Source organism: Panthera uncia, chromosome F1 (assembly GCF_023721935.1).
Source record: "Panthera uncia isolate 11264 chromosome F1, Puncia_PCG_1.0, whole genome shotgun sequence".
NCBI classification, from domain to species: domain Eukaryota; kingdom Metazoa; phylum Chordata; class Mammalia; order Carnivora; family Felidae; genus Panthera; species Panthera uncia.
In genome coordinates this window covers 60,656,844-60,673,289 of record NC_064813.1, presented here as the reverse complement: position 1 = coordinate 60,673,289, position 16,446 = coordinate 60,656,844, and the positions used below count along the sequence as shown (strand labels likewise).

The window sequence follows — 16,446 nt, the reverse complement described above, 5'->3', positions numbered from 1 at the left end:
AAATGCCTGGACCCAGGGTACTTAGTATTCTTAATGTAGCAATATATCATCTGTCTGGTTGCAATTGGCCCCAAAACCATTGTGTAAGACAATAAATAAGTCAATTGAGAAACATAAATATTTTTCTCTTAATCAACCTCGTGGAATTTCTGGATCCAAGAAGCAAAATGAATGAACTCATTCACCCGTTAGGTCAAGAAACATTTACTGAACACTTTATATGTGTCAGGGCATGGTATTCTGTTTAGCCGAACAGATAAAAAGAGAATCAAAGTGGATAAGATTAAGAAAGTTACAAAGAGGTAATGATTCTACATCAGGTAAGCAGAAGCTTGCCCTACTCAAAACAAGACATAATTTTTTTTAGGTTTATTTATTTACTTTGAGAGAGAGAGCGCGCGCGCATGTGCAAGTGGGGAAGGGGCAGGGGGAGAAGGAGAGAGAGAATCCCCAGCAAGGCCCCACTGTCAGTGCAGAGCCCCATGCGGGGCTCGAATCCATGAAACGTGAGAGCGAGACCTGAGCCAAAATGAAGAGTCAGAAGCTTAGCCAACTGAGCCATAAAAAATTTTCATATACGATTCAACATATGTTCTTTGTTATCTATGCTGTGCTTATTAATAATGATGCACCTGCAAGCAGCATTTTTTAAATCCTTATTTTTGCAAAGCATCCAACAGTTTCATATGCCATTCTTGGGGCAAAGGTGAAGAAATACAGGTTGGATACCTTAAATTGAATCATATTCTCAAAATGAACTATTCCACAAATACTTATTCTCCCATATCGTGCACTTCTTATTGGGAAGTTGTTCAGATCAAAAGGCTAAGCCTTGGCTGTCCCTGAGTTTATAATCTATCATCGGAGGGAGACAGCGGTGAAGAAGTACTCGGTAGGTAGTATCAAGCAGCAGAAAAGATGTGCAGACAGGTTCTCTGGAAGCTCAGAGGGAGGATAAATCATTCTGGATGGCCAAGGAAGACTAGGCAGTCAGCATTCAGATCTGCTTTCATAGGAGAGGAAGTATTTCAACAGACAGAGATGGGAATACAAAGTATTCCGGCCACAGGGATTACATGTAGAAATCCCATGGTGGGGGGCGGGGGAGAAGACCTCAGTTTGACTGCAGACCAGCCATCTTGTTATCATGGGGAACCTTAACCTTGATACCGCAGGCCTTGAGGATCAGTAAGGATTTGGATTAGGGGAGAGGCAAGCAGTGCTCTGTTGGTATTAGCGTGGGAACGGGTTCTTGCTGGTGCTTCTGTCGTGTCTTGAAGGAAGGCAAGCACCAGAAGAGGAAACCAAGGCTGGGGGAGATAACAATGCATGTCAGGCCACCAGAGCCGTCAATAGCAGCTTGGACTAGGACGTACCTACCCGATCTTGGTTCCTAATCCACTGTTCTTCATGCTGTTGTAGCCAGTCCTTACCAAGCCATGATGAGGCTAAGCTGGAAAAGGCAGTGTCTCTCTTTTACTGATGAAAATATTGAGGGGTGCCTGGGCGGCCCCGTCGGTTAAGGGTCCAACTTTGGCTCAGGTCATGATCTCATGGTTCGTGGGTTCGAGCCCCGCGTCGGGCTGTGCTGACAGCTCGGAGCCTGGAGCCTGCTTCCGATTCTGTGTCTCCCTCTCTCTCTGCCCCTCCCCCCACTCGTGCTCTGTCTGTGTCTCTCAAAAATAAATAAATGTTTAAAAAACTTTTAAAAATATTGAGAAACACACAGGTCAAGCCACTTGCTCTGGCTCATAAGAATAAGTAGGATAGATGGGAAAATAATCTGTGATCATGAGTCCACAAGCAACTTTCTTTTCACATTCTCTCACAGTACAGTAGAACTTTGTCTTCTTGTGATCTGGGTAACCACACTCCCTGGGCATCCTTCCCTTGTTGAGTCCACACAGAAAAATTGAAGCGGGCACCTGGGTGGCTCTGTTGGTTAGGCATCTGACATTGGCTCAGGTCATGATCTCTCAGTACGTGGGTTCGAGCCCCACATCGGGCTCTGTGCTGACAGCTCAGAGCCCGGAGCCTGCTTCGGATTCTTTCTCTCCCTCTGTCTCCCTCTGTCTCTGCCCCAGCTCGTGCTCTCTCTCTCTCTCTCTCTCTCAAGAATAAACAAAATAAATAAATAAAAGAAAAAACGAAAAATTGAAGAAGTGTCAAAATTGGAGAAGGACACCGGCAACACAAAGGCGATTTTTGCCTCCGTTCCCTCCCCTGACCTTTGATAAAAGACGATTCCAACTTACAGTTGTTCTGCAGGATCTTGTCCAGGGAGTCACGCCATTGCAGAGCCTCATCCAGTGGGGGTCTTCATCAAGAATTAAGGGGGAGAAAAAAAAAAAGGTGACCGCCATGAGAAGGGTACTAACCACATCCACTGACCATGTCCTGGATCTGCTTTTTGCAGAAAAGCTACAACCAGTGACCCATCCTCAGGACCAGGGAGTGTGAGTTATTTTCTTTCTAGCGATTGGGTTTGGTGGGCTGGGTTTGCTGTCCCTCATCTGTACTGTGTATTTTCATCTCTTTTTGAGCAATTTGTTTAGGTCTGTCTCTTTTTGGAAGTAAAGTCCATTCATCATGAAGCTGTGTCTTGATATTCTCGTATATCCGATGACAGTACCTCCAATTGTGCCCTTTGTGGCCCGAATGCAACAGAACGAAATCCAGTGGCCCCGTTATAGGGATTGAACTCATGTTCTCTGCCTCCCTGATGCTTCACTTTAACCACATAATTTAATCAGCAAAGGGCATTTGATTCCACATCCACATCCCACTGCCATCATTAAGGCTGGAAGGCGAAAGGTGTAATGCTGCCTCACATGGGAAATGGGATCAGAGTATGTCTACGTTTTTAAAAACCTGGGTGCATTTTTTCTGCCCTGTTAGGACAGATAGTGATTTTTGCAAGATTTCCTCCTGAGAAGAAAAGTGGTCTACATCATGACTAGGAATGTTGTCCATAAACGCTCCAGATGCTGACTCAAAAGGAGAAGGTGATAGCTAACATATAATTTCCCCTCTGGCTGTTTTTATTTTAACATTTATATATGCAGCAACCCTGCAGCTATTTCATTATAACCACTAATTCCCCTCTCCCCGCAGGATTGTGTCAAGTCCAGCTGGTGCAGTCTGGGAAATATGGCTGACTGTGCTCTCCCTGGGGCTCCCCTGCTCTCGCTCCTGCACTGTGATGGGAGTCCTTCCCCGTCAAATCAAAAGAAAGTAACAAGGCATTTTTTAGAATAGCAAGGCCAGTGAAGGTATTTTTCCTAAATTGGAACTTCCTTAGCTCTTCACTATTTTTATCTACTGTTCAGACAGTCCAGGACTGTTCCTGCTTCTGTTTTTTTTTTTTTTTTCTAATATTATCTTGGGGTTTCAAGTATTAAGATTAGCAGCTGAGCTTGATAAGACACTTGCTAATTCCACTCTTCATTTTGCTGCCCAGGCTTTGCTATATAGATACACTTTATTTACGTAGGGAGTCCAATATGGCAGTAGATTTTTTTTGGCTAACGTGCTGTATTTCCTTCACTTCATTTTTTTTTTTAAGTTTATTTATTCATTTGGAGAGAGACATTGAGAGCGAATGGGGGAAGGGCAGAGAGAGAGGGAGAGGGAGAGAATCCCAAGCAGGCTCTGCACTGTCAGCACAGAGCCCGACGTGGGGCTTGAACTCACGAACTGCAAGACCACGACCTAAGTCGAAACCAAGAATCAGACGCTTAACCGACGGAGCCCCACAGGTGCCCCTCCTTCACTTCTTTACTTTTCATCATGGAATATGGGCAGATTTGGGGTCTTAATTATTCAATTCTCCATAATGTTTTCTGTTTTTACTATTTGAAGATTAAACATGCCAAAAATAAGAATAACAAACCTGGTGAAATGATCTTAGGTGGTTTCTTTTTTTCCTGGCTAAGAACACAGGTGTCACAGATCAAGAACACCACACTAATGCCTCGGAAATTTATTTTTAAGATGTGAACAGCCTTCCTTCCTCCCATTTTCTTCTGGTTAGTGTAAAGGAGCTCAGGAAAGAGAAATCATGAAAAAGGGATTGCAAGTATGTCCCTATGTTTTGCTGCCTCGTTTTATTTCTAACCAGAAAAGGACCTGCTTTCTAGAGGTCGTAACTCCTTTTGGCTCTTCTCTATTACCCCCTACTGAGAACTTTTCCTATACATATGTTATTTCATACCTACATTTTTACCATAAGGCTTTCTGCCTCTTAATTCACTACAGTGGGTGTGATGTTCTGAAAATAAAAGACTCCCCTTCAAGTCTCTACTGATTGTTGACAGAAAGAGCAGGACATTAAATAATTGGACAAAAGAAAGAGAGCAAGGGAAAGGCCTGGTTCCCTCACTGAACCTCTTTCTCATTTCATAAATATTCTCCTAAAATGAAATCACCTTCCTCTCCCCGCTTTTCCTCTGGTTAGCACAGAGGAACACAGGCAGAAGAAATCACATAAGCAGGTGCACTTGACTTAAGCGTGCTACCCGATCCAATTTGTCCCAAATGGTCTTGTTAGAACCAGACTAATGACCAATATGAGCGGTACATCACAGCCAAGATTAAATTCCTGAAAAGGACAGGTGCAGAGTCCGCCTGGGGGTCAAATTAGTCTAAATTGATTCAAGGACACAGTTGAGCAGGACACATACCCCACAGCATACAGCCCAGTGTTCTGATTACCAGCCTAGGAGGTAACGGAGGTTCATCCTGTCCCGATTCTCAGAATTTGCCAGCCCTCATTAAGCCTGACTTCTTTGGAAACAAGATAGATGCAGATCTAAATGGCCAATAAGTGCCCCGGTTTGCAAGGTCATAGCTGACCACAGAGAGTGGGCATGGTCTCGGAGTGTGCGTGTGGGGGAAAGGGAGGGAGCCAGTTCACATGAAAGGCAGAACAAACATTTACAGAGATGATGAACCGTGTGTTTTCTAACGCCCAGTGTAAATGCCACCTGGTCCAGGAAGTGACCATCTCGACCGGAAGTGTTCTCTCTCTTTTACTGTCCTCTTAGCCACTTACTCGTTGAGTCGCTTATGTGGCAACTCACTGCCTAAACGTAGAGTCGGTGAGTCATGGAGAACTTTTCCCATTCCACCTGTCCAATGGTGCATCCCCTACAGCATTAATCTACCCTGCAATAAGTGTGCATCAAATGAATGCAAACATTAGCAATGATTCAGCGTGCCCATAGTCAGTCTGGTTGATGAAAGCCGTAAATAACACCGAACCTTCGATTTCAAAAATGTTAGCCCCGTGAACCATTGCTACGACTGTTGGCAACTCTGACACGTCCTGGCTGTAACCATGGGAAAGTATTTTGACCTCTCTAAACACTGTGGGTTCCTCTTTCCTCGTTTTTTAATCCACACGGTCCCTGCCCCGTATTGGAACACTTCTGGCAATGTTCTCACATCCTCTTCTTCTTGACAAGGGACATGAAATCCCAGTTATTTATTGGCCATGATGTGCCTGCTCTGTTCTCCCTTCCTTCCCCCAGGGCATTGTGCTCACGACTCAGCTCAGGTCCTTTCATGGACATTTGTTGAGCCCTTACCCCATGGTCAACAGTGACCTGGGCGCCTACGATGGGGATGTAGATGAAAACATCTGGGGGCGCCTGGGTGGCTCAGTCGGTTGAGCCTCCAACTTTGGCTCAGGTCATGATCTCAAGGTTCACGAGTTCCAGCCCCACGTTGGGCTCTGTTGACAGCTCAGAGCCTGGAGCCTGCTTCGAATTCTGTGTCTCCCTCTCTCTCTCTCTCTCTGCCCCTCCCCTGCTCATGCTCTTTCGTTTTCTAGCTTTGGCCCAAACATCGTACATACAGCCGTAATCCTGGCCATGATGTTCACTCAGCAGCTCACCAGGTCAGAGTCTGCATATGGGAACACTTGGTAACTGTTCACAGCTAGAGCCTGCTTCTGTGTGGTCATTCTAGAGTTATAAAGTGGTCAAACAACAACAGCAAAGTGTAGTTTAAAATTAGTGGCAGAGGGAAGGAGAAAAGGAACATCTAGAGTATAAAATGAACTATAAGAATGTCTGTATCACATAAGGAAAAGGAAGCAAAAATAAGATAAGAACAGAGAGGGAGGCAAACCCTAAGAGACCCTTAAATACAGAGAACAAACTGAAGGTTGCTTTGCGGGGTGTTGGATGGGGGGATGGGCTAAATGGGCGGTGGACATTAAGAAGGGCATTTGTTGGGATGAGCACTGGATGTCGTATGTCAATGATGAATCACTAAATTGTATTTCTGAAATCATTATTACACTACATGTGAACTAACTTGGATTTAAATTAAATTTAAAAAGAAGATTATCTGTATCAGCTGCTAAGCATTTTACAATTGATTATATGACAAGCCATGATAACAGTTATTGCAAACTAAATTTATGTGTTGTGCTAATTTGTTTACTATTCATTACGAGGACCTACGGCACAGCCTGGGGAAATGCTCGCATATGGACAGGATGAACAAAAGTGGGAGTCCTCAGAGAGAGAGAAGACCGTTGAGCAGAGTCAACCCCTGGTGATGAGTCAAAGGTGCGGCCTTTGAGAGGGTTCCTGTGGGTAGTAAGGTTTCAACCTGACCAGAAAGAGTGAAGAGAAGATCCTGGAAGCGGCGACTTTTGCGAAAGAAGATTCAAAACCAAGTAAGCATTGTAAGGAGTGACCCAGAATGGAGTCGAGAAGACGTTGAGGAAGCAGGTACATCTCCCGACACCATAAATGTGTGACTTTGGTCAGCGCACCTGGACCACCTCCCAGGACACATCCTTCTACTTTGGACCGAAACAGAGCTAAGGTCACACCTGTTAGCTGATCAGCCACTTGTGTATTAGTTAAAACTGTGCCAGCACCAATCACAATTCTTTCAAAACAAATTACGTAACCTTGTGGTTTTTGACTTCATAAGCTTGCACTTCACGCTGGCGATCGGGAGCACATTTTCAATTTGGGTAGGCTCTGTATCTCCTAGAATGCCATCCCGAAGACCCCAAATAAATGCTTTGGTTGTTTTACGGTCTTCATGATTAACCCTTTCTGTTTCTAGAATTACCCCCATGAAAGCATTGAAAGGGATAGGAGTGGGAGTGGGGGACTGAGAGAGTTTTTTCAGAGTGGAACACGGCCCCAGAAGGAAAAGAGCAATTAAGAACACGAAAATGGTAACAGACGCCAGCTATGGGTGGTAGGGCTGTGGGCGGCTCTTGTCTATTTTTCTTTTTCATTTCTATTTTTTTCGATTTCTGTTTTCTTAATGAGAAAAATAAAAACCTTGTGGGGCGCCTGGGTGGCTCAGTCGGTTAAGCGTTCGGCTTAGGCTCATGCCATGATCTCACAGCTCTTGAGTTTGAGCCCCGAGTCAGGCTCTGTGCTGACGGCTCAGAGCCTGGAGCCTGCTTCAGATTCTGTGTCTCCCTCTCTCTCTGCCCCGCCTCCCCTCGTGCTCTGTCTCTCTCTCTCAAAAATGAATAAATGTTAAAAAAAAAAATTGAAAAAGAAAAAAAAGAAAAGGAAAAACATTGAAAAAGTAGAAATGCTTTTTTAAAAAGGGATTGCTTTTTTTTTAAAGATGAGGGGGTTAAAAATATCTTCAGTCTGGAGAAGGTTTATTTTCTTCTCTGAGAGAGGAACATGGGTACAAAAAGGCAGAGAAATTTCAAGTGGCGAGAAGAGAGATCGATCGAGCTCATGCAGAACACAGTCTTTTCATGATAATTAAAAGGCAAGGAAATTGGCCAAACATGAAGAGGTGGAAGGCGTTGAGGGGTTTGACAGAGGGTTAGAAAGCCTTGCAATGGTCACCATGAAAAATGCAAGAGAGGCACACAATAGTCTCTAGGGATATGAAGGATTTCCCCCCCCCCCCCAAAAAAAAAACCAATTTAAACTCCTGGAAGAAGAAAGGCGACAGAAGACAAGAGAGGAAAATCATCCAATAAATATCGACCCCAGGTTTTCTTCCAAAACTGCTTCTCTCTGAATCCCTGTTAAGCCAAATAGCTCGAGTGTCTGTGTGCAAGATTAAAACAGAGAATCAAAGCAGGAAATGTAGTACTATATTTATTTCCGAAAGTGAATTCCTACAGATCCATAACCACTACATTGTTTTCTTCAAAATAGATGGCTTTTTTGATCTGTCGCTGCTATGAAATGTGTTTCTCATTCCCTGCCAGTGCCTGGTGCGAGCCACTCCACCCTGAATTAGCTTCCCCTTTCTAAATGCAGAAAACCCAATTACGCCTCACTTCCGGTGTGGAATCACTTTGAAGTAATAAGAGGAGAATGGAAATATCCACTTAGGTTGAAGGAAAAAGATTTAAGAGGAATAACCCGTCTCTTCCTCTCCCAACCCACCCGGCTATCTTAGCTTAAAGGGCATTTGGACAAAGAAACGATTGGCCAATTTATACGTATGTTACGTTTAAGAAGAAATTCAGGTATAAAGGGGTGCCTGTGTTTCTACCACGTTTCTGCGATCTCCTCAAAGCTTTTAGATGGCAGAGTGAAGGAATTCGACTGCATCTGTTTTCTCTCCTACCCACTTGCCCTTCTTGACTTTCATGCTCGTGAAAATGTTCGAGGGGGTGGATGGAGATGAAAACGATGTGTGTGCTGTGAGGACAGTTCCTCCAGTGGTCAGCTGGACTCTGCCATGACAGCTTGAATCTTTAGAATTCTAGTGTCTCTCCATGCCTGAATCAATGGAAGTGGGGAGGTGGGGGAAAAGGAGAGAGAAGTCCAGTCAAGAATATTAATTTACGGATCGGGGTTAAAAACTCTTAATGTACATTAGAGTCGGCTGGTCGAGTGTTCCTTCCTTCCTCTGGCAGGGAACAGAGTCTTCTGTTCCTCTGTTGGACCCTGAAGGAATAGTATTTTAGAGAAGGAGCTATTTGGCTTAAATTGGCTGCCTTGGTATTGTCCGCCTCTCCAGCAGGGTCCCAAGGCAGGGCCTTATCTTTATTTTTTTAAGTCACCTGCCAATACCCAATATGATGCTCCAGACATGGAAGGGTAGAAAGCTTATTTATAAACCACCTCTTCTCCGAGGGATCTTATGACCTTCGGCAAGTGATCGAAGGTGGGGAGCTGTACACGGGAGGGCTGGTGCTGGACACCTGAGAAATAGCCATCCTCTGGAGGAAAAGGAGCGGAACCCATGTTTGTGACTCACTTCTGGGTCTTGGCTGGTTTCTCCGGCTTCTCATTGTATGGGATGACAAGGTCAACCGCTGAGTCTGGCTTCTGGAGGAGAATTCCCAACTTGGTCTTAATCTCCTTGGCCCTAGAAAAGATATAAGGGGCCATGGAAACACCATATGAGCACACAGATCTGGCACATAGATTTCTTTCTGTGTCAGAGAAACGAAAACGAACAAAAGCCCATTGTACTGTTGTGGCAGAAAGAATACTGGTGTAGAAACCGGGACACATGAGTTCTAATAATTAACATTTATCAAGCTCTTATTATGTTCCTGGTTAATACGCATAATCTAATTTTGAGAAAGAGAGAGAGAGAGAGAGAGAGAGCTCAAGCAGGGGAGGGACAGAGGAAGAGGGAGAGAGGGAATCTCAAGCAGCTCCATGCCTAGTGTGGAGCTTGACACGGGGCTCCAAGAGACAGTGAGATCATGACCCGAGCCGAAATCAACACCTGACGCTCAACCAACTGAGCCACCCAGGCATCCCCTCATTTTATTCTTAATTACTGGTTTATATGCATCCTTTCATTTTTATATAAGACAGATACTATGGTATTATTCCTTTTTACAGATGAAGACACTGAAAGTCAGAGTGTTTAAAAACTTAAGGTAACCCAGCCAGTCTGGAGATGGGACAGGAGCCCACATGGTCTGGCTCTAGAGTTCACAGGTGAGCTACCCACTGCATTGCCTATCTGTCCTCCGAGGACCCTGGTCCCAGATCTGTCATTAATTAGATGTAGAATATTTGAAAAACTTATCGTTTTTTACCACCAGGCCTCAGTTCCCTCATCTGTAAAATGACAGAGTTAACCTAGATGTTTTCTTCAGCTATCTTGAGCTATATAATTAAATGATTCTGCCTGAAGATGTATTCTCTATAAAGTGTTCTTTATTTAGATGGATTTGGTTTCTCCCCAGCCACTTGCCCATTGTTCTATAATGGCTACTGGAGTATCTTACATGCAGTAAGCCTTCAGTAGATGACTATTAATTGCCAGTGGGCCAACCATAGCAGCACCATACCATTGCTTTCTATCCTCAACATTTCAGTGAGTCGATGAAGTCAGAATTCTGGGCATTCCACGACCATAGGGCGCAACTGTTTTCATGCCGAGTTTCAAAACTAACCTTCTAAGTTATCGATTATCATGGCGAGCGTGAACTCCAAGAGCACCAGCAAATTGTAAGCATTAATCCGTAAGGCAAGCTGTTGTATATTGATAGACCCAAAAAACTGTTCTTTCACTGCTGTCTTGGTGCTTTGCACAGGCTCTGAAGATAGGATTGATCACATTGCATGATGGTTATTGATTCATGTGTCTGTTTTCCCAGCTGGAAGGTGAAGGTAAGCTCTGAGTCCTGAATACCTGTCAGTCCTGTGGGAGCTTATTGCCCGGCCACCCAGTCAACACTCAAAAACATTACCCAGAGTGAACTGAAGAGATCTTGACTTTGTTCCCGACAAATCTGCTAACATTTCTCTCCCCGTCAATGCTGGTCCTAACCTAAGTCTTCAAGAGCTATGATGGGATTCATCTTGTGGCCAGATGGGCTTTGGCTGCTCTAAATAAACTTTCTTCATCCATTCACGTGGAGACAGTGATGAGACAATTTAAGTAAAGAAAACGTGTGAGCCACCTGGGTGGCTCAGTTGATTAAGCAACCGACTCTTGATTTCGGGTCAGGTCATGACCTTGAGGTTCGTGAGTTTGAGCCCTGCATCTGGCTCTGTGCTGATGGTACAGAGCCTGCTTGGGATTCTATCTTTCCCTCTCCCTCTGCTGCTCATGCTGGTGTGTGTGCTTCCTTCCTCTCTCTCAAAATAAATAAATAAACTTAAATTTGTTTTGGAAAAAAAAAGAAAATGTGTGAGATTAACAATCACGGATATTAGATAGAAAAAATTAAGGAAATCTGTAACCTACCAAAAAAACCTATAAATGTTGAATCATATCATAGTTTCCTTTAGTATCATAAATACAATTTTGAAACTGTGATTTAGATTTAGTCACTTCAATGTCCCTTCCTTTGCATTTCTTTCTGCTTCCATTCTTTCCCTAGGACCCTTTCTCTGGCTGAAGCCAGCTCAGATCCCACAGCCCAGCACCCAGAACAGCACTTTGGTTGAAACCGGAAAGTTCCACGGGGGGAGCTTATATAAACCATGAGAATAAGTGTCATTTCGATTCCAAGCTCTTCACGTTGCTTAAATTAACCAATGTTTTGGGTTTTTTGCCCAGAAAATGGGACCGGTAAAATAGTACATCCTCTTTTTCGTGATGATTAAATATGCTAATGCATGTGAATCACTTAGCACAGTGTTTGGCATATAATACTGCTTCTTCAAAGTTAGTTCTAACTGCATAATTATTTTTCCAACTAAGCTCATCCATGTTCCCTAGCTTCAAGTACCAAATTAAAACATCCAAAAAGATTCCCACCAGTTACTAAGAATTACTACACCCACCACCTGCCATATTCTAGCTCTGGAGACAAGAATCACCAATTTAATATTTATCTGGAAAAGAAAGAAAATATTACGAAGGCAGGGGCAGGGGCGATGCACGCTATGTTTGTGGCTACCCTCTGCTGGCTGGTGTGCCAGAAACACCAGGTCCATTTTGGGGGTCAGGTCATACTATCCCACCCAGTTCTTGAAGAACTTCACCCATAATATGCTCTCCTTCTGGCCCCATATCCCCTGACTCCCCACCCTTGAGTAAACTGGTGCATGAAGCAGCTGTTTTCAGTCTCAACTTTGACTCAGTAGTTCACCCACCAACATTTAGAACATTTCTCATATGCTTGGTTTTTTTGTTTGGAAGGTTCTTGAAGTTTGGGGGTTGTTTTTTTTTTTTTTTCCCCCTTTCTGTTTCTGTTTCTTTTTTCTCTCCCTGTGTCTTTTGCTCCATTTGAGCCATTGCTTTTCGTAAAAGGAAGAGAGATATTTGTATGTGATTGCTGGCGAAAGAGGAGGTTGGACACGAAGGGGTAAGTTACAAGGAGTGGAGTTCTGTTAAATTTCATTTTTTAATTTCCTCCTTCAAAAAAAAATTTATTGTGTATTTATTTTTGAGAGAGACAGACACAGAGCATGAGTTGGGGAGGGGTAGACAGAGGGGGAGACACAGAATCCGAAGCAGGCTCCACGCTCTGGGCTGTCAGCACAGAGCCCGACGCGGGGCTCGAGCCCACGAACTGGGAGATCATGACCTGAGCCGAAGTCAAGAGCCGGACGCTTAACCGACTGAGCCACCCGGCGCCCCGTTAATTTCCTCCTTGGTCATGTTGACTGTGTCAGCAGCTCGCCACACACTTACAGAGTTTGGTCCTTGCCTTCAAGGTGCTTCTAGCCCACTGAAGCCCCAAACTTGTAAGCGATCACAAGCAGCTTTTCAAGGAGAGGCTCCAGAGGGCAGCAGATCTCTGGCCCACAAGGGCAAGTCGGGGCGAGGGGGGGCTTCTCCAAGGAGGCCAAGCGGGAGCAGCAAAGATGGGCCCTTCCAGGCAAAACGAGGGGGGTGTGCCCGTCCTTCGGAGGGAGGCCCAAGTGGGTCTGCGCTGCTGACTGTCAAGGGTGAGTAGGGAGAGCAGACAGGCGGGTTAGACGAAGCCGGCTCGCTCTGCCTCCCCTTCCTGATGAAGACAGGGATGGCAGAGGAGCCTCTGGACGGCGCTCAGCCTGCCGCAGTTTGGGTAGGAAAACAAAAAGAGGTGATGTGATTGAAAGGTGGCTTCAAAGACTGTGTCTGTGTAGACAGGTGGCATCCCATCTTACAAACTCAATCTGTCTTGGGTTTTTCTTTTGTTAACTCTTTCAGGATGTACTTTCCCATAAAAATACATGGTTTTTTATAAAGGTGGTCAAATTTTTAAGATGTCCCACAAAAGCCTTTTAAAACCAGAATCAATCAGGGAGGGGGGAGCTGGGTGGCTCAGTCAGTTGAGCATCCAACTTCGGCCCACGTCATGATCTCATGGTTCGTGGGTTCGAGCACAAGTCAGGCTCTGTGCTGACAGCTCAGAGCCAGGAGCCTGCTTTGAATTCTGTGTCTCCCTCTCTCTCTGTCCTTCCCCCGCTTGCACTCTGTTTCTCTCTCTCTCTCTCTCTCAAAAATAAACAAATGTAAAGATGAAATAAAATAAAAAACAAATTTAAAAACCAGAATCAATCAGAACCCTAGTACAATTTCATCTGCATCACTGCTTAAATAAGCTTTTCACCAGATGTTCTAGAAATCAATGGCCATTTATAACATTGCCTATAGAAAATTACATTCCATTTCCTCAGAGTTGATAAACATATACCAGAACGTCAGGTTACTCGTTTCCTCATATTTGCCCTGGGGATGTAAAGGAGAAAGGAAATGCAGGGCTTTGGGAAATACTTCTTCCCATAGCTTCAACTCTTGGCGTAATGTGTGTTCAAATATCAGACGTTAAAGAGAGTCCTTAAGTCAGGAAGTCCATTTGGTTTAATTAGGAGTTTGCAGGAATATGGAGAATGAATAATACGATTGCATGTCTTACAAAACACTAAGAGTTTAAGGATGAAGCCGTTGGCAGATGCTGCAGTCGAAGCTATTTGAAACCTTCTATGTTTTTTTGCAAGGATAAACAATGTTACTACATTTGTTTTTCTCCCCAGGAGTTCCTGGAACAGACCGGACACATTCCCCCTTGCCTCTTCCTCCCCACCATAGCTACACACACGTCTGTGATCAACATAAACCAAGTGGAAAATCAAACAAAACAAAAGCTCAACCCTATCATTTTACTCCCCCTCTTAAAAATCAACTTGAATGTATCTGACATTAACTCAATGTCAAAAACAACTCCATCTAGAGAAGAAGACATTCTAACACATTTATGATTTCTACTCATTCTCCGCTCGGTTTGACCGCCCTGGCTACATTACATTAATGCTGGTGAACACGAAGCAGTTTTTATCTCCTCCCATCTCACCCCTGTCTTGGCACCGTTTTGTTTTACAAAGAAAACCTTGTTTTGAAATAAAATCAGTTGGAAATGCCTGGGTGAGATTTTAATTAAAGGCTCAGAGGGAGGTAATTCTTTCTGTAGATGACTCACGTTAGCAATTTCAAACTGAAAAGGGTTGGAATAGTTGTAGGGTTTGTGGTTTTAAATCTGTGCCTTCTGTGGGTATACTGGCCAGGAAATCAAATTTCCAAAGGCCCTGGGTCACCTAGGTCCTTCCTTCTTCTGGGTGAATTGAGTCAGAGATATTACCTTAAGGTGCACATATATGAAAAACAGTAGAAGCATCAATCAAAACAGAACTATAGCTGAATTTTTAAAACTACAATTATAGGGGTGCCAGGGTGGCTTAGTCAGTGAAGCGACCGGCTTTGGCTCAGGTCATGATCTCGCAGTTCATGAGTTCAAGCCCCGCGTCGGGCTCTGTGCTGACAGCTCGGAGCCTGGAGCCCGCTTCGGATTCTGTGTCTCCCTCTCTCTCTGCCCGTCCCCTACTCGCTCACACACTCTCTCTTTCTCTCTCAAAAATAAACATTAAAAAAACCTTTTTAATCAAAAATAATAAAATGACATAAAAATGCAATTATATTCAAGTAGAATATAGGATATAGAATAGCCAACTATATATAAAGTCCTGTGCGAGGTGTTTCGTGGGTTACAGAGATGGTTCTTTGCTTTGGAGACACTTGGGATAGGTGAATGTAGGGCACATGTGTAAATTATATGGTCGATAATTTTCTAGTCACTGACCACAGTGCCTGGGATATACCAGTTAATGGACACAGGCCCTAACGTCAAGGAGCTCAAATGGGTACTCATGTGACAGCACGAAGACAGTGCAAAGGGAGACGAAACTCTTAACAGCTGCCCCTATTGTATTTGTAGAGCCTTCTGCATTTTTCCTTCTCGGCCCTTATCAATTTGCACATGCATCTCTGTATGTTTTTTGGGTCTTGTCTCCGTCTCCCCCTGGAGTGACAGGTCTCCAAGAGCAGGGTCAATATCTGTTTTGTTCACGATTCCGATGTCAGCACGTCATTGCTCAGGGCCTGGCACTTAATAGGTGCTCAAAAAAGAGGTGCCTGGGTGGCTCAGACAGTTAAGCGTCAGACTCTGGCTCTGGCCACGACCTCGTGGTTCCCAAGTTCAAGCCCCTCTTTGGGCTCTGTGCTGACAGCTCAGAGCCTGGAGCCTGCTTCAGATTCCAGGTCTCCCTCTCTCTCCCCCTCTCTCTCTCTCTCTCTCTCAAAAGTAAACAAAATTCAAACAAATTAAATTAAAGTAAAATTAAAAATAAAATTTAAAAAAATAGGTGCTCAAAAAAAAAAAATCTGCTATGTAAATTGAAGACCCAGTAAATGAATTCATGAATTGCTCAGTTAGAGTAAAACTGAATTTTGGGGTGGGGCAAGTGAAATACCAGGGTGTGGCGTAGAATATGTCCCTGAAACTAGAATTTTTTTTAATTTGCTTATTTATTTATTTTGAGAAAGAGAGACTGCGAGTGGGGGCGGGGCAGAGAGACAGGGAGAATCCTAAGCGGGCTCCGTGTGGTCAGCACACAGAGCCTGACCTGGGGCTCGAGCCCACAAAACCATGAGATCATGGCCTGAGTCAAAATCCAGGGGTGGTCGCTTAGCCGACTAAACCACCTCAGGTGCCCAAGACTCGGGTGTTTTTTAATTTGGTTAACGGGGAGAGGTGAAAAGCCACTGAATGACCACAAGGACCCTAAAGGAACGAAATTCCGTTTCTAGCTGTTCAAGAGGATGAAAGGCAAGTAAGGCTCAAACTAAGCATGCTCAGTCAGTTCTTAAGCCAGGTAGGGCCCACTCCTGGGAGAAGAGGCGGGGGAGGCAACCACAACCCCTAAGGGTCTGATCAGAATCTATTGTGAGGCCGTAATTTATCCGGACTTAAAAACAGAAGTAGCCCGGAGGCAAAGTCCAGTCTTGCGGTTGGAAGACATGTGGTAACCACAGCTTTCATTCCAGACTCCAGACGTATGTTGGGAACGGTCAAGAGGAAAGCCAAGATGGGGAAGCATAGAACAGGGATTTTACATTTCCAAAAGAGGTGTCCCCAAACCGTCCCCTCTCAGGGACAATCCAATGTAAAGTCAATTCAGTTTAAATCTGTGTCGTAGATGCCCCCTGCTGGCTGTGGGAAATTGATGCGCATCAGTGGAGAATCCTCTAGAG

At 44.4% G+C, this 16,446-nt stretch overlaps 1 protein-coding gene across 2 annotated transcripts in view; it reads right to left on the bottom strand.

Annotated features, from left to right (window-relative positions):
* The window catches only part of RGS5 (regulator of G protein signaling 5), a 51,425-nt gene that overhangs the window by 15,390 nt on the left and 19,589 nt on the right, over positions 1-16,446 (bottom strand). Inside the window, exons 2-3 of one of the 2 annotated variants that reach the window (XM_049634600.1) lie at positions 9,217-9,327; positions 2,256-2,317 (exon numbers count right to left, since the gene is read on the bottom strand). In XM_049634600.1, the coding sequence (XP_049490557.1) occupies positions 2,256-2,317; positions 9,217-9,327 (173 nt within the window). The remainder of the gene's footprint in view (positions 1-2,255; positions 2,318-9,216; positions 9,328-16,446) is intronic. The other variant, XM_049634601.1, reaches the window with a different exon arrangement.